The 17,949-nt window shown below is 40.9% G+C and overlaps 1 protein-coding gene across 8 annotated transcripts; it reads left to right on the top strand.

Moving 5' to 3' along the window:
• Positions 1-4,708: 4,708 nt before the first annotated feature.
• On the top strand, positions 4,709-17,645 carry LOC100485199 (transmembrane protein 272). Of its 8 annotated transcripts, none has more exons than XM_004913694.4 (6): positions 7,612-7,782; positions 8,616-8,676; positions 8,781-8,814; positions 14,051-14,110; positions 14,395-14,577; positions 16,961-17,645. In XM_004913694.4, the coding sequence occupies exons 2-6, from the start codon at positions 8,668-8,670 to the stop codon at positions 17,143-17,145; spliced, it is 471 nt and encodes a 156-aa protein (XP_004913751.1). In that variant the 5' UTR covers positions 7,612-7,782; positions 8,616-8,667; the 3' UTR covers positions 17,146-17,645. The 8 variants fall into 8 exon arrangements, 7 of the variants coding, with proteins under 7 accessions (XP_002942905.1, XP_004913751.1, XP_031756553.1 ...); XM_031900693.1 differs by lacking the exon at positions 7,612-7,782 and adding an exon at positions 7,789-8,024; XM_004913692.4 differs by lacking the exon at positions 7,612-7,782 and adding an exon at positions 8,036-8,261.
• Positions 17,646-17,949: the final 304 nt, after the last annotated feature.

Raw genomic sequence — 17,949 nt, 5'->3', positions numbered from 1 at the left:
TCTTGCTTCAAACTATTTGGCCATTAGCATGGTCATTCCCTATTTCTGTATGGGAAAAGAGATGGAAGGATAGAGAAAAGAGACTTGGATAATCAAGAGGTTTCGGAAGAGAGGTTGAGTGAGTTTAGAAAGTGGGCCTATGGTCCAAGGTTTCCTGATGGCCCCCTGGCATCTCAGTCCGACACTTTTAGGAAATCATTCCACTAGAGCCTATATATTGTGCTTTAGCTCATACAACTATTTATAGTTGTTAAACATATTTGCCATATTTTGTCTAGAAGCTGGAATTGCAAAAAAGTGCTGACTTGCCTCTACGTGTCAATACAAGTACAATGTACTTGGAAATGTAGGAATGTTTGTAAACCCTTTTCTAAAAACAAACATTAGGAAATCTTGTATCTGCAGAAGATCATTCTTGTTTTCCTTTGCCACTCCTGTGCCAGACGAATTTTCAGTGGATCACAGGTCTGTTCTCATTTTGTTGTCATTTTGCCAGTGTAAATATCACCAAAGTCCTGCCCTCAACAGCCCTCTATATGTAAAAAGTAAAGTATACGAATGAGGAGTGCACCTCTCGCAGAATTCCTGCTTAGAAAGGCTTTAATCCTCATTACACAGTGTAGTCAGGAATAAAGCCCTTTTAAGCAGGAACTCTGCGAGAGGTGCTCTCCTCATTCGGATAATTTATGTAGTGCTTAAACATTCTACAATACATTCTGGAACATATACAACTATTCTACCATTTCCCACAAAGCTCTGAATTATGCATATTTCACATGGCATGCTTTTATCTGATAGAATCATGTATGCCCTAACCAGGCCCGGATTTGTGGCGAGGTGGCATGTTGCCCTGCCGCAGCACAATTTTTAAATTTTGCTCCCATACGGAGAAATGGGGACCTCTCCCCAGTGCTCCGTATGGGACTATTACTGTTCGGGAATGCGCATGCGCGCTCAGCGGCGGGGGTTTCAGGTGTTCGCCTATGCGCAGAGGGGGACGAAGAATGGGGGCGGCCTCGGGCCTGACCAATGAAGGAACATACTTTTGCTCTGTACTTTTGATCCCCCTGACCCACAAACATTCTATGGATATTTGATGCACGATTTTCTACTTCTAATTCTGCTCCTCATTTACCCCCAAACATTTTCTAAATGGCCCAGAATAGACAAATACATTTTGCATGCCTTGATTGATCTTGGCAAGTGTCATTGTGCTAATTTATAAGAAAACCTCTATACAAAAAGTTGATGAAAGCAATAGTGATAGATGTGATTAATATACATATTCCATTAGTAATCTCCAGTGCAAAATCCAAGGCCCCTTCCCAGTAAAATATGAGGTTAAAATGAAGACAAGACAATAAAATATATACAAGTAAATTTGTATGTTAACCGATTTACCCATTCTTTTGTCCAAAAGTGTTCTTCTCATTAAAAAATAAGGAAGAGAAAATTCATAAATAACTGCATAGACATTTACTTGAAACAATGTCAGAATGTCAGACATCCCTGGCCCAGCAGATGGACAAAGTCTGAGGGCTTCATGTTAGACTGGAACCTTCAATGTTGCCCTAAAGACAAGTGAATGAATAAATCTTGTATACAGGGAGAGTGTAAAAACCTGCCTCGATATGACCCAGCAACTGACTATGCAGGCTGCTATAGCACTGCTCTATATGAGCAGACAGCTAGTCTCCCGATTCACTGTTTTGGTATTCTTGAGTTTTTAGGCAAGCTTAGTCTGCTCAGGTGAGTTTACCACCCCTATATAATGCCTAGCTGTGAGCTCATTCCCTGTAAAGTTATTAATAAAAACACATAAAAACCCTGTACATTGCAGGTCAAGACCTTTTGTACCTGAGTGCTTGGATTCCTGAATCAGTTCAATTCTTGTTCCTAATTCCTGCTCTGGTCCAATCCTTCTGGGTTATTGATCCCATACTGGGGGCTAAGTTTGCATCACACTTATATGCCTTTTTGCCTTGTTTTGTTTTTTCTAGTTCTGACCCAGCCCTTCTGACGAGTTGAGCCCTTACTGGTTCATTCTCTGAGTTTACATTTGGCCCCTTGGGCCCAGTAAGAGTCTGTGGCATGACCAAAGTCTTTGAGGCCCCCCTGACTTGAGGGATATCTTAGCGTCTAGTGAAAATGTACCTAGAATGAGTGATAATCAATACATGGATCTTGGCCAGTGCTTTAGAAAAGGTACAATGAATGGGCATTTGCCATGTGAATCGTGTGATGCATGCTCACTGAAGGTGATGATGGACTAGGTTAATCGATGACTTTGAAGTTTGAATTCAGTCTTTTATATTTAAGGCTAAATACAAGTTGCACAGTGTGACATACACTAGTTTTTTTCTAGGCCTAACCCTAACCCAGTTTATGGTTGTGCTAAAATCGACTTGGTTTTTGTGACTTTATAACCTTTATAGAAGGCGCTTGTATGCAAAGTCACTCCTTTTACTTCCATAGTTGCACTTGGTGCTGGTGTGTCTATGGTAAACCCCGTATGGAGACACTCATCGCAAGATCGCTACCATGCAGGGAAGTGCCAGCCTTTGAAAAATATGACCAGAGGTAAATAGTTAGGACCACCATATGGGGTTTACCTTGACGTGGTATGGTGACGAAGCAATCTTGTGATCATAATTTTGTAACTAAAAACCCCTGTTTTTTTTTTTTTTTTTTTTTTAAACGGGACCATGGAATGTTTATTGATCAATCCCCCTCTATCTTTTATATTAACTTTAAGTCTGTTCGTGTCCCTCCATCTTAGGATCAAGATCATCATACTATACTAGCAAAGACTAGTCTGCTTCCCTGATGGAATTCCTCTGGCTGAGGGTGTTTGGTTTTTCTATCTAGGGGCGTAACTATAGAGGAAGCAGACCCTGCGGTTTCAGGGGGCCCAGAGGGGCCTTAAATAAATAAATAATTTCAATATGGTAGAACAGGTCAATTTACTATAGCAAATTGAATTTGCTATGGGGCCCAGTAACATCTAGTTATGCCACTGTTCCTATCCATATCTCTTTCTATACATTTTTTAGTTATTCTTCTTGGGGTTACATTCTGTGATACAGATATCTTTTTAGTACCTGTTACATCCAAGTCAGTGTAGCATGGAGTTAAACTCATCATGATTGGCCTTTCCAGAACTCGATGATACAAATTTCCTGTATTGTTTCTGGTAGCTGCTAGAAGCTTGTCACTAGATGGCTTTTTGGACATGGAGTTGGTCTTTTAAAGCTTTGGGGAGAGTTCCTCTGACGGGACCAGAGGGCTTTACCCTGTTACTGCTGACATGGCGTCATGTTTCATACTTCTCTATAGTACCATCTAGCCGCCTCTCCATTACTGCTCTTTATTCTTTTACAAAAAAGAGGAATGACCAAGAAATAGGTATACAAGGCAAAATGGTGCAGAAGGGCTCACTGACAGCTAGACCCACCAGGAGATTTCCTGATATAATGATAGGCTCATTCAACACTGCTATAGAGGAACGTACAATCTGTATGAACGCAGCTTTCCCAATGTGGCTGCCCCCCGTACTTACCTTTACTGCACTGGAGGGGGCCTGGGGGGGCTGCATTGCTTGTGCAGAGAGCACAATTGTGCTCCTTGCACTTGAAGAGCCGAATTCTGGTTTAAGAAACAGAAATTTGGCTTTTAAAGTTTCCAGGAGCCCCTGGTAACTTGTGGGGAGCTGCCGCCTAAGATGAGTTTCTCAACTATTTCCAAATATGTACCACTTCCATAGTCTGACCGACAATATAACACCAAAATTTACAAAACTGCCTGAAAAATGAAATGGAATAAACAGGGTTTTTCACCTTTTAGAATAATGTAGACATTTACAGTCTAAGAATATCTGCAATACGCAATTTCAGCAGCTTTCTGGTTGCTAGGGTCCAAATTACCCTAACAACCAGGCTTGAATCAGTGACTGGAATATGAATAGGAGAGGCCTGAATAGAAAGAAGTGATAAAAAGTAACAATAAAAATAAGATTGTAGCCTCACAGAGCAAGTTTAAGAGAATAAGACATTCTATAACATACTGTTAACTTAAAGGTGAACAACCCCTTTAAGGCTATGTGATGCTCCAACAATATTTCTCACTCCAATTTCAGGTTACTTAACTTTCTCTCTGTTGTCCCCAAGATGAAGTTGTGTGTTTTTTACTCCAGAGTCACTAAGGTTGTTATACGGGTTGCTACCATACCCCTTTAATACCAGCACATGTTGAATCCACACCTTGCATGGCTAGTTAGCTATTTATTTAGATGCAGCTGCATGGCTGCACATACCTGTATATCAGTTCAGTCTGCAGAATTAGCCATTAGCTAATTAGCCATGCAGGATGTGGATTCATTATGTGGGCAATATTAAAGGGTTAAAGCAGCAACCCTAGGGCGATCTGGAATGACAATTTAACACCAAAGTGTTTAAAACTATATTAAGGCTTTTGTGAAACTGATGTTCTTTTAGCTCCAGAATAATATTTCTTACTCTAGTTTCAGTTTACTCTTTTGTGAATGTCCCCCTTTGCTAAAGTTAATCATTTCACAATTTTGAAAGGTGAAATTAAACTGGCCAAATGCTTTACTCCAACTTGATGGAATAAACAACAATTTTATGCCTATTTTACTCCAAATTTGTCTCCGCGCCACTTTTATAAAGCCCCCCAGTTGTGCATGTGAGCCAGGTGAGTCCTGCCTGCCCACACTGATTGCAAGGCTGAGTGATTGAAATGGCTGAGAAATGGGATAAAGTTGAGGACTGCAATGCCGCCGAAGTAGTGTCTTGTGAGGTGAGCAGTGCAAGGTTAAAAGTCTTTTCTTTGATGCTGTGTGAATTTACAGGCCCCAAACACTGTCTGTAGTGAGGCAAATTGTGGGGGGAGAGGAAACTTAATATGCTAGAAAGGAAAAAGTACATGATGTAATACTTAGGAGAATGCAAGTCAAAATTTAAAAAGCATACTGCCCAATAGTCCTCCTATTGTTTAGTAAAAACGCCACACTTTTGGCTCACCTAATCAAATATTACTTCACATTTTCTATCTCGGTCACACGAAAGATCGTTCCAACCTTCCACTGACGTTCAGGGCTGAATCGTCAGATATGAAGGTAGAAACAACAGGATTTCTACCTCCTTCTGCCGATTCAGCCCTGAAGGCAGATTTTGCTTTTAACCCGCCCGATCGGCGAGTCGTCGGCCATACATACATGCACCAAAAATAGAGGTTTAGTACGATATTATCGGTGTGTGTATGGCCAGCTTAAAAAGCCTGTTTTCTGTTATGTAGGTACCAGCAAGTGTTTTTAGGAAACACGAGGTAATGAAATGAGCATTGATCAATCCCCTTTTGTGTGTGGCAATAGTAAAGTCTGCCTTCCACAGCGATTAAATATAGCAGTCTATGTAGCTCTGGGTTGTCATACTGGATAGACTGCTTTCTCCAAGGATCCCTACCCCCTCTGGCACCAACTTGGCACAAAGTTAAATAAACTGAGCCATAGGCATGCATGAGTATCGACATGAATATCTGAGCACTTTACAGGGGGAGAGAATTAAAAAAAATTTGTAACATAGACATGGGCGTCCGCAGAAAATTTTCCAAGGGGGGGCAAGTAAGCTAGCATCATCCTAAAACAGACAAATATATAAATATATATATATAAATATATATATATATATTTTTTTTGCAGGATGATACTAGGGGAGGCTAAAGATGGCCCATACACAGACTGACCTACAGCTAATGTGACACTTAGTGGATTCGCTGCTGGCGTAAAAAGTTAACCTCCCAACTACCTCTTGCCGTTCCCACTGACTCCCAGGGATACTGTACAAAAGTGCGGGGGGTGCTTTTTTTTTTTACCCTAAAATGTTTAGTATGTAAAAGTATTCATACGTGCACTTCTGTGAGGTGATCTGCAAACATTTGTGTTTGTGATCAGTTAGCTTAAAGGGGTAGTTCGCATTCGAATTCACTTTTATTTTTAATGGTTTTTCAGTTATTTAGCTTTTTGTTCAGCAGCTCTCCATTTGGTATTTCAGCAGCTATCTGGTTGCTAGGGTCTTATTTACCCTAGCAACCAGGTAGTGGTTTAAACAAGAGATGGGAATATGAATAGTTAAGGGGCCTACTTGGAAAAATAAGTAATACAAAATTATAATAATAATAAAATTGTAGCCTCACAGAGCAATATTTTTTGGCCCCCATTTGAAATCTGTATAGAGGCAGAAGAGAAAAGCAAATTATTAAAAAAAATTAATTAGGAAGACCAATTGCAAAGTTGCTAGGAATAGGCCATTTTATAACATACTAAAGGTTAACTTAAAAGTGAACCACCCCTTTAGATGTGTTAATGTTAGTTTTATAGCAAGAAAGGCAGTGGGTACTGACTCCCCATTATATACAGTGAGACGCAGTCCGTATTTACAAACCCAGCACATTATATACAGTGAGAAGCAGTGGGTACTGATGGCAGATATTCAGGCCCTGGCACTATAACACTGGCACTGATACACAACATTGGCCCCACTGTAACTTACTATAAATGAACAAAACAATGACAAAAATTAAAAAAAAAATAGTAAGTGCAAAAAACAACAACAAATATATAAACACACAATGAGCTTTTTCAGAGGGAAAGAGTTAACTTAGGGTAAGGGTAGGGGCAAAAAACAATTTAATGTCAGCTAGTGATTCTTTAGAACTGTATAGTACCTATGTATAGTACCTGTGTATAGTACCTGTGGGATGAAATCTGCAGCAAAAGTTGAGAGTTGGTTCTTAGGTAAAGTTACAGCTGCAGATTCTTCTTTTCAGTCTTCATTTCTGTTTCCAGTTTGCAAAATCTCCCGATCCCTGTGTGCATCTGTGCTCTGATTGGTCAATTTTACTGTCTGTCAAGGAAGCTGTGCTCTGATTGGAGAATCCACAAGAAGAAAGATCCAATCGGAGCACAGCAAAACAGGCTTGAGGGGACAGTGCAGAAACGGAGTAAGGTTTTTTGTTTTTTTTTTTTTGTTTTTTTTGCTACTTTTCCAGGGGGGGGCAAGTGCCCCCTCTTGCCCCCTTCTGTGGACGCCCATGAACATAGAGAAGCATTTGGTTATATGCATATGTAACATAGAGAAGCATTTACCGTCCTTACCTGTATTTATTTATTGCCCTAAACAATAAAGATAAAACTCAATACATGTCCTGCCTGTGGAATACAGTGCAAGGTTACTTTTGCTAACAATAAATCCAAACCTTTCTAGAAAAGTAATGATCAGATGTCAATATAAGGTGGAGGTTTGATAAGAATATGCAGCTCCAGAATGTGCAGGAAATGCAGAGTGAAAGGTGAAAGGAATATAGGAAAATGCAGAAACCCCATTTATTCTGCTGCCTATTTCTCTGCCATGGATTGCTTTACTTTTAGAGAAAGAGAGGGGCAATGAATTGTACTGCCTGTGATGGCTTAGAGAAAGGAATAAAAGCTGTGTACATGGAGGGGGTGAGCCGATCAATGATTTGCTAAGAGGAGAGTAGGCAGGACAGAGAACTACAGAGGAGTGCACAGATATGCAGGGTGGGGAATGATTTGTTCTGAAGCCTGATGGAAGGAGGGACTGAGAGCTAGAGGGTGTAAGGTCTTGGGGATTCAGGACAATAGCACAGTGACTCTTTGAGCGTGTGGCACACTTTGTGTTTGCACAAGTCAAACACAGCAAAGTCCAGCAGTGGCACTGTGTATGCCTGGAGGAGAGACAAACATAGGTAGATGCATGGAGAGATGCATGGGCTGGGAAGTGTACAAGCATGTGCAGTGTGCAGAGATAATAGAGGCAGACTATGAAGTCAGACATAGTGGGGGCAGACAGATTAAGGGGTGTAGATAATGGGTGGATGATGGAATGGAAGGGAGGGAGGTGTTGCTGCGCTCTTCTGCACACACACTCAATGCTGTTGCTATGGGAAGAAGACATTACGACGCACCTGAAGATACTACATTTCCAGTGGTGGGAGAGGGAGGGTGGTGAGGGGGCGAAGTAAAAAGAGGCAGTGGAGGGAGGTAGAGGCCTGTGTGGGTACAAGAGGGCAAGGATAGGGCAGTCCAGAAATCTTTTGAAAATGCCATGTCGCTGTGGCTGATTTCAACATCAGCTATCCTGCTGGGCAGAGGGAGACGGGGAGGAGAGCGCATGGTTTTAGGTGCAGAGCAGAAAAAGAAGAGAAGAGCAGAGACTGTGGCTCAGGTAGCAGAGGGGGGAAGTACGGACTGAGGGCATTGGACAAGGATAACTGGATAGGGGTAAAACCATGTTTTTTATGCCCAGGATATAAGACACCTTCCCTTTGCTGCCCAGCAACCAGTCCCTGGGCATTGCCATTCCTTTTTTTCTTTTTACTTTTCTTTGCTATAACTTTGTTTTCTCTTTCCTCCCTCCTTGTATTTGCATGCATTATCTTGCATCCATTTATTCTAGATTATTTTCCTTTTGTGTAATTCAGTGAAACTGCCCCAAGAACCAGGTCTTCATTGTTATCAATGTATTTTTGTTCTGATACTTTTGTTTATATGTCTGGTTACCCTTACTCACTTTTCCTAGATGTCTTGACCTGAACACTGTCACCATAATTACCCAGAAGCCTTTTCATACAATGGCAGGGGTAAGAGCCTAAGGCCCTCATTAAAAACAAGCTCTATATTTCTGTGAGACAGGTATGTTTGAGAAAGGTATACATTGTCACATTCTTTACCCTTTTTTCCTTAGAACAAACTATGTCACAAACCTGATCTCTTTACAGGTAAGCAATTTTTTCTTTCTAACGCTACTGCTTTTACTAGAGTGGATCATCACCGCTCTCGGCAACTTTCCAACTTTTAGTGGTTTTACAGTTATTTGTAAATGTTCAAATTTGAAACTGCATTTGTTTATCTCTTTTGTTGTTTCTGACTCTTGAAACGATTTAGTAGAATCGGTTCTCCTCCAGGACTTTTAAATAGTTGCTAAATTTTTTTCAAGAGGCAAAACCCAGCAATGGCTCTATAGAATCCCATGTGGTGGCTTTTTCCATTCGTTCGTTAACATACCCCATTGTACCCCGTACTGATAGCACCCACTACACCCATCTCAACCACATAATGCAGATGGAATGCTGTATGCGTCCCACGTGCATTGGGCAGTTTAGTGTTGTGCTGCCACTATAGGGCCTGACATTTTTCAATATATATTGGAAAGTTGCGTATTATTATTATTGTATTATTGCTTGCAATTATAGTTTATTTTATTGTGCAAAAAGTAATATTTGGATGTAGTTCCCCTTTAATTATAAATGTAATGTCTCTACTAATAGCCCCATATATTTCTATACTTCAACGTTACCTGTAAGACACAATTTACATTTGTGTGAATGCCTTGAAACTCGCAAGATGTCGGCATCCGCCTCATAGGTGAACATTGATTTTACTATTTAAATTGCTCTACAACTATGAGCTCAGTGGTTTAGTCTGTAGGACAGTGATCCCAAACCAGTGGCTTGCGAGCAACATGTTGGGGGTTGGTACTTGGTTGCTGCTCCTAGTGGTTTCAAAGCAGCCATTATTTGGCACGCCAGGACCTTTTTGCTCTCCAACTTTTTTTATATTTGAATGTGACTTAAGGGTAAAAAAAAAGGTTGTGGATCCTTGCTCTAAGGTGTTCCATGGAAATGGAAATTTTAGCTATGTTGGGCTTCCTTCTCACAACTGCCTTGCATACAAATGAGGAACATCTATCCAAAATACTTTTCTAGTTTGTAAGCTGCTCTGGACTTAGCTTCCAATTAGACTCTGGCATTTCAAGTACACAGAGGCCCAAACAGCCCCCACAGGCCCAATAAATAGTGACTGCCTGTGGCATCTTACAGCAGTACCTCTGGTATTTGCCAGAACCCACAGATTGCCAGTCCGGGCTTGCTTACAAGTTCCTATTCTGCTCTATTGTGCATACGTACCGGGAGGTAGTGAGGACTAAAAATATGGTGGGGCAGCGTTGGGTAAAGGTAGGTCTGAAAGACCCTTTTCCCCTTCATATCTGTTGGCCAGGGGTTTTCACCCAGCACAGTTTTTGGAAGGGCTGTCTGGGTAAAAAAAAAAAACTACCTGTCCAGATATCCAAATTAGGAAAAGACATGATGAGGCAATAAGCCAATCACCAATCCTTGCATCACAGACACACACCCTGATGTGGCACAGACCCAAACCATCACCCCCCGATCCGACTTCACTGGCCCACCCCCTGAAACATCACAGCCCTCCCCCTGCCTGGACTCAAGGTGGCAACTGTATTCCTAGCTTCAGCAAAGGAGGGGCCAAAGACTCTAAAGTCCCATGGAGCCCACTGGCCACAGGATTTGGAAAATGTGTTGGGGCAGGTCCGGACTGACAATCTGTGGATACTGGCAAATGCCAGAGGGGCTGCTGTAAGATGTCAGAGGCAGTCACTATTTATTGGGCCTGTGGGTGGGGGGGCTGTTTGGGCCCCTGTGCACTTGAAATGCCAGGGCCTATTTTGAATCCCAATCCAGGCCTGTGTTGGAGCCTTTTCCTTTTAAGGGAAGGTTTATTGTATTTTGCACATGCACATTTATTTTTGCACTGAGCACTTTGGGTGACAGGAAAGCACAACCTCAAGCTTTCAGTAAGGTACCCCAGATTGGCACAATCACACCACAGAGGTTTGTCATTCCATGTCCTTTTAGTGTTGTCTGTCTACACTATAGTGCATTTTGGTGTTAGTCTTAGTGTTTAAGGGTTTTTTTTGTTTTGTTGCTCTGCAACTCTCAGGCTAGGAATTAAGTATTTTATCTAGTTATCTGAGGCTTAATTACAACAGCAACATGGCAGTTCATGGGAAGTGGAAAATGTACCTGAACAGAAACATAAGCCATTAAAACTAAAGATTACATTAAAAATAAATGGCATTTTTTTGGTTGCAGGGATCTCTATAAATATATTGTTTTAGGGTCTTTACACACAGGTGTTTTATATGTGTTCCTGTGCAGTGGCTTTATGTGTTCCAACAAATGGAATGCGTGAGTTAACGGAGCCCATTCTTTTCAATTATCCCTGTACCCACAGCTCTGATCTGAACCGCCAAACAGCAGAAAAAACTCACGTTCATCTCCGCTGCATTCAGTAGTTCAGTATGGTGGCATGGATACTGGGACAACAGAAACGAATTAGCTCCATTTACATGCAGTGGTGGAACACACAAAGTCACTGCACAGAAACGTTTATTGTCTGTGTGTATTACAGGCAAACGCACATTTAGAGCAAAAGGAATGCAGGGATATGCAGAAATGATGGGGATCACTGATTTAACTGAAGGCTGAAAATCTTAAACACTCTTCTCAGATCAGAAGGGAACAGCGTCAGAGTGGGGCAGCAGTGGCCCACTGGGGCTGCAACTTTAAGGGACCCCTCACAATCTCTAGGGTCCCCTCCCAACTCAAAACTCCCCCCCATAGAGCATGCATGCTCTTGCCACATCACATTGCTTGCTTACTCAGAATCTTTGATGGGGCGGCACAGGCAGGGGAGTGGGCCAGGGTCGACGGGGGCCCATGAAGCCCTGATCCCACCAGGTTTTCTCCTGGTGTCCTGCCGGCCCAGTCTGACCCTGCAAGGGGACATTCTGCACTGTAAAACTAAGATGGCATTGGCTTTTATTATAAAATACCATTTACTAAGTGGGCTATGAGTGAATAGTGCTGCCTGTTGCTGGCTGGGGAAAAGGAATACGAGCTAGGTGCATTGCAATGATCTGTAGATGGGTGGTACTGAGAGTTGCCAAGGCGTGCGTATGATCAGTGTAGGAGAGAGAATGATTCATTCAGAGGTGGGGGCTGGAATGATGGAGGCCTACAACAGAGCACGCATAAGAAAATAGGTGTGAATAGCCAAAGCTCTAGGCTGTACATCCAAACAGCCAATCCTGCCACATTGCTTCACATTTACATTCTACACAGGATATGATTTACTAATTTTAATGTAGCATGGGAATGAAATGGTACATGCAAGACTGCATGATCTGCCAACATTTCACATTCTATATTCTAATCACAAAAATAATGTATTGGTCTTACATTTACTGTACATAGAGTCACTGTCACCTGCAAGCATTTAGCAGAGTTATATAGCTCTCGGGAATCTATGCATGATATAAGGTAACGCTTTTAAAATGAAAAATAAAAGTGACATGAAGGTGCTACATTTATTGACTAACTGACAATGTTGACTCCCATAGTGAACATTTTGGGGGCCCCTGCTAAGTGTATGATACAACCCTCTCCCTTGTGTGTTTGTCAAACAATAGTTCGGCATGGGGGAAGGATGCGGTCATTGGATAGAGAGGTGAAGGAAGGAGGGAGCAGAATGCAGGCTTAGGACCCCCTCTTCCCCAAGCCCTCCTGCAGTTGCTGGGTCTGCTATATACAAGCTACACCACTGCAAATAGATTGTAATCACTGCAAAGTCATCAGCTTATTGGCCCCTATATGGGCTTGAACAATGGCATTTCCTGACATCTGGTAGGGGCTAGGCTGGATACTAGTATGATTGGCTTGAAAATCCTGGCAGGCATGGACTGCAGTTCTAATTGTCTGCCTTCGGAGGTCAAATTATCCAATCAGCCCTATTTGGCTAGTGAATTGTCAGTATTTGGGTGCAATTTGCTGCCACAACATAAGAAGAAGCACATAGCCAGGAATATATACCTGAACTCACACAGGCTTTATGGGGGATTTTACAAAAGTGACATTAAGACAAAATTGGCATTGAATTGGAATAAAATGTTCATTTGCTCCAAAATAACTAATTCGCAATTGTTTGAACACCATCTTTTTCTTTTATGCCACCTTATGCCAAAATGTTTTGGGTTTTTTCAAAAAAAAAAAATTGGAGAAAAGCAATTTCAACAGTTTAGACATTTTTAAAGGGGTTGCAACTTGATGTAGAGCATGATATTCTGAGACAATTTCCAACTGGTCTTCATTTTTTATTTAGCTTTTATTTAGCAGTATTTAGCTTTTTGTTCAGCAGTTCTTCAGTTTGAAATTTTTTGAAGCTATCAAGTTGCTAGGGTCTAAATTACCCCAGCAACCAGCAGTGGTTTGAAAGAGAGACTGTAATACAAATAAGGGTGGACTTGAATAAAAAAAAGTTAATACAATATATTAATAGCTATAAAATTGTAGCCTTACAGAGCGATAGTTTTTGGCTGCTGGGGTCAGTGACCCCCATGAGAAAGTTTAAATGTCAGAAGCAGAAGGCAAATTACATTAGCCATTCTATAACATACTAAAAATTAACTTGATTTAAATTGCCTTTAAAAAAAAAGTTAACTTGAAGGTGACCAACTCCAGAAAAATAGTGAAAAAAAACGGCCAACTTCCGCCTGGTGCAAGTTGTACTGCAGATTCCTATGGAGAAATTTTTGGACCATATTTAATTTGAGGAAAACTTCGAAATTCCATCTGGATCTATAGGAAAATTTGTACTTGAATAAGGAGCTGAGCTTTTCTCACCTAATTGATTCTGGCCAGATATTTAATATCAGTTTTGTGGTGTTCTGGAGCGACAATGCAACTCAATGAGACAATCTACAAAACTGCCATATTCACAAAATGGATTAAGACTTTGGTGAATTTGATGCTCTTTTAATTCCCATTTAACTCCAATAATGATTGACTCCAATTTCAATTTATTCCACTTTTGTGAATCCTAACCCCCCTTCCCCCCCCTTCCCCCCCCCCCCCCCAGGATGGCAACAACCAAAGCATCACATGCTGATGATTAGTCATCTGCAAAAAAGTCATTTGTATTAAAAAAACAAAGTTTAATTGTGTCTGGTGATGGCCGCACATGCCCAGCCATAGAGTAGCCAGAGAAACCTAGAGACATAGGACTGATAAAGACATCACATCTCATAAATTTAAACCACCCACAGTGTTGGTCAGTAAGTACAGAGTTGAATAATACCTGCTATTTTCTCTCTTACAGTTGGTGTGGTCTTAGTAATTACCGTCCTGTGCATTATTGGGATTACATTTATAATCATTGGTAAGTGTTTGTATTCCTGTTAGCTCTTTTGTTGGCTGCAACAATGAAGAAAAATGGTCTCTTTTACCAAAGTACTTGAACACTATGGGGTGAGGTGCAGAATTGCGCTGCTTAGGGTTCTTGCATTTCTCTCTTGGCATTGCTTTGTGCATACTGCACTTTGCCCAGGACCTGCCATTTGCTGCCCCACTCACTGTGTATGCCCCATGTCCTATACTTTGGAAAAAGGGAGTCCAAATCAACCAAGGCTAAAGCTGATGCTTATTTGTTCTGATTTCCCTCAGGTGCCTCCTACCTAGATGACTGCGCTTTGGAAAGACACATTCCTATCTATGTGCTGGTGCAAGGAATTCACTTTTTGCTACTTGCAGCTGCAATTGCAATCTTCTTTACAAGTGACCACTTTGTCTTGCTCTTCTTATTTCTCTGCATTCTGGGCACCTTCTGGTTCTGTTGGCTCATTATGGGTAAGAAGATCTTTTAATAAAAACAGTGCACTATAATCAGTTCTGTTAACTCTCACAATTAATAATTTACCTTTTGCTGCCTGAATAAGACTAAATAGAAACGTAATTTATACGCACTATATCAGTTTTAACTGGTTATGGAATTAACCCATTTAGTTGGCCATAGTTAGCATCTAAATAACTCTTTAAAAAAAGTTAAGGACTAATGTGTTTCATAAGGTGGCCATACACAAGCCGATAAAAGCTGCCAACTCAGTCCAGGCTAAGTTTATTGGCCGTGTATGGCATCCACCATCGGGCCTGGCCAACCACTATCTAGCAGAATATGGGACAGATATCAATCAGACAGGCTTAGAAATTCCATCAGACGAGGAGTTTGTTGGCGTGCATGCCTACGTATGGATGGCCAAACTACACCCAAATTTACAGTGAGCAGACTTCGGTTTCTGAAGTCACGTGAAGTTGCTTGCAGGGGGAATCTTTGCGTGACTTCAAATTACCGAATTGACGCAAAGGGCTTTCCACTGGCGACTTCTATTGCTCCAGGTGGAAAACCTTTTCAGAGATGTTCCTGTGATAGCAGAGATCTTTCGCGGGCAAGTAACTCCCTCCGTGGGTTCTTACCCTAATCCTTCAGCAGAGGTGCCAGAGAGCTGTTATCTGGTTACCCGCCTATTGTTCTGCTGATCGGCTGCTGGGGGGATAGATAGTGGGATGATAGTGGGAGATAGTGGGAAGTTTATAAGAGCACAAGTCACATGGCTCTGAGCACCGGGGAAAGTAAGGAAATTGGTTTGCTCTTTTAAAAAATGGATTACAATGCAGGATTCTGCTGGAGAAGTTCTATTAACTGATGCATTTTGAAAAAAACCTATTTACCCACTATGGTATTCCTTTAAGCCCTACAGTCCCTTTGGTAGGGTAGTTGCTCAAATAGAAATTAGTGATCTGGAAGTCTGCAACATTTTAAACACAATTACAATCTGAGGGAATAAAATCCTCTATATTTCTTTGTCCCTATGGTCAGTAATAAGTAATAGAAAGCATTAAAGTATTCAGTAAATATTGATAAGAAAATATTCAGTGAGCAATGCAATGACTTCATAGCAAATAAATACAGGTACATGTATGGGACCTGTTATTCAGAATGCTCGGGACCTGGGGTTTTCCGGATAAGGGATCTTTCCGTAATTTGGATCTCTATACCTTAAAGGAGACATTTTATATAAAGTTCATATTCAGTTATAATATTCATCCTCCCTCAAAATTTGAAATGATGCAGAAAGAAAGATGTTTTGAAAGCATTTTACCTCCTAAAACTGTCATTATATGAGAGCTGCATACACAAGCTCTCCAGTCTGAAGCCAGAGCTAAATGAGACATGGGAGTGTCCTTCAGTCTCCCACAGGAAGTGGTCACAGCACTGACTGACAGGCTTTACTCAGCAGCAGCAGGGAAAACCCCTCCCTCCTTCTGTGTCTCTCTGCTTGTGCTGCTGCCAGGGGGGGGGGGGAGGAGCAAGTAAAGCAGGAACAGACTGCCTGTGAGCTCGCTAAGCCCTGCCCACTCTATGCATATTCACTTCACTTTAAGTAGGTGAGGGTGTCATTGAAGTCTATCTGGGCGGCAGCTCTCTGAGCCCTATACTGAAGAGTCTAAACCCGAAGCTGGCATAAGGTCTGGGTATCTGGGTAGAGCACAGTTTTCAAGCACTTATGGACATATTTGAAGCCAAAGGTATTAAAATAAAAGCACTTCCTTCTATTTTACATTATTTTACATTCTTTAGTGCATTGCAAAAATTTATGGTATATATCCCCCTTTTGCTAAAAATAATTGAAATATTGATCAAACCCAATAGGCTTGTTTTGCCCCCAGTAAGGATTATTTATATCTTAGTTGGGATCAAGTACAAGGTACTGTTTTATTATTACAGAGAAAAAGGGAATCATTTTTAAAAATTAGAATTATTTGCTTATAATGGAGTCTATGGGAGATGGCCTTTCCGTAATTCGGAAGTTTCTGGATTACGGGCTTCCGGATAAGGGATCCCATACCTGTATTGGATGCATATCCAGAAACCTGTTATCCAGAGTTACAGGGAGGTCAACTTCCATATGTAATATATAATATATATATATATATATATAATTATTTTATTAGAATAATAAAATCAAATGGTTAAAAATGATTTCTTTTTTCTCTAACAATAAAACAGTACCTTGTACTTGATCCTAACTGAGATATAATTGGCAAAACAATCTTATTGGGTTTGTTTAATGTTTAAATGGTTTTTCAGTAAACTTAAGGCATGGTGACCCCATTTATGTAAAAGTTATTCTGGAGAGACTTTAATTATTATTTATCCATCATTTTTCTGCAGGCAGCATCTGGGTTTTCCAGCACCACATAAACTACCATGGAAAGTGTCAAGATGTCCTCTTCCTCTTCGCTTTCTGGATGCTCATTGTGCAGTACATAGGACTCAGCATTGCTTTCCTGGCCTCAGTGATCTATTGTTGCTTTCTCTGTATCATGCTCTGGGCTTGTGTAGCTGTCAATGGATAAAGAAGCCAAAAAACTATTCTTCTTGACCAAACCAACCTCTGTTGGGATCTAAATGCCGTATTTCTAATTAAAACACAGAGAGAATTCTGCAAATATTGACAAAGGAATCACAAAGCAGGTTTATTAAAGATAAAGGGGAAATCATTATTAGGATGTTACTGAAGGGCTCAACATTTCAATGCAATGCAGAAATCCCTATTACCAACCTCTGAATGGATTCAGATTTACATACAGTATAGCGGCGAGCAAAAGATGCCAGAAAATGGATAAACATGGAAAACCACTCAAAACGCCACTACATAGTTAAAATAATCGGGAAACCACTCCTTATAAATATACTGAAAAGGGAAATGATTCTGCCACTGAAGATGGGAGTTGTAAGGACTGTGATTTATTCAGCACTGTGTTTGAATTCATCTGATCTCAGCACTTTAAGAAAAATCTGCATGCTGCTTTTTTTTGTTATTATGGTGAATTAAAACAACTGCTTCGTATGAACATTTCCATTGCTTTAACTTGTGCAAGAGTTCTACATCTTTCCAGTAGCTGTGTAGACATTTTCCTCATTGGGAAAGCATGGCTTTTGGATAACTGGTATGGGCGGGCATGTCTGGCAAGCACAGATGGCTACATTTCCTCAATACATTGCACCACACACCTTTCACAATCACCGACATGAGAAACAACTGAAACATAGCATGACAGAATCACAGTTACATCTATTGTCAAGAGTTGTCTTGTTTACATTGCTGTCCTTTATTCTTTAAAGGGGTGGGTCACCTTTAAGTTAACTTTCAGTATGTC

Source organism: Xenopus tropicalis, chromosome 4 (assembly GCF_000004195.4).
Source record: "Xenopus tropicalis strain Nigerian chromosome 4, UCB_Xtro_10.0, whole genome shotgun sequence".
Taxonomy (NCBI): Eukaryota; Metazoa; Chordata; class Amphibia; order Anura; family Pipidae; genus Xenopus; species Xenopus tropicalis.
Note: the sequence above shows the minus strand (reverse complement) of the source record. Positions and strands in the feature narration are given on the sequence as shown.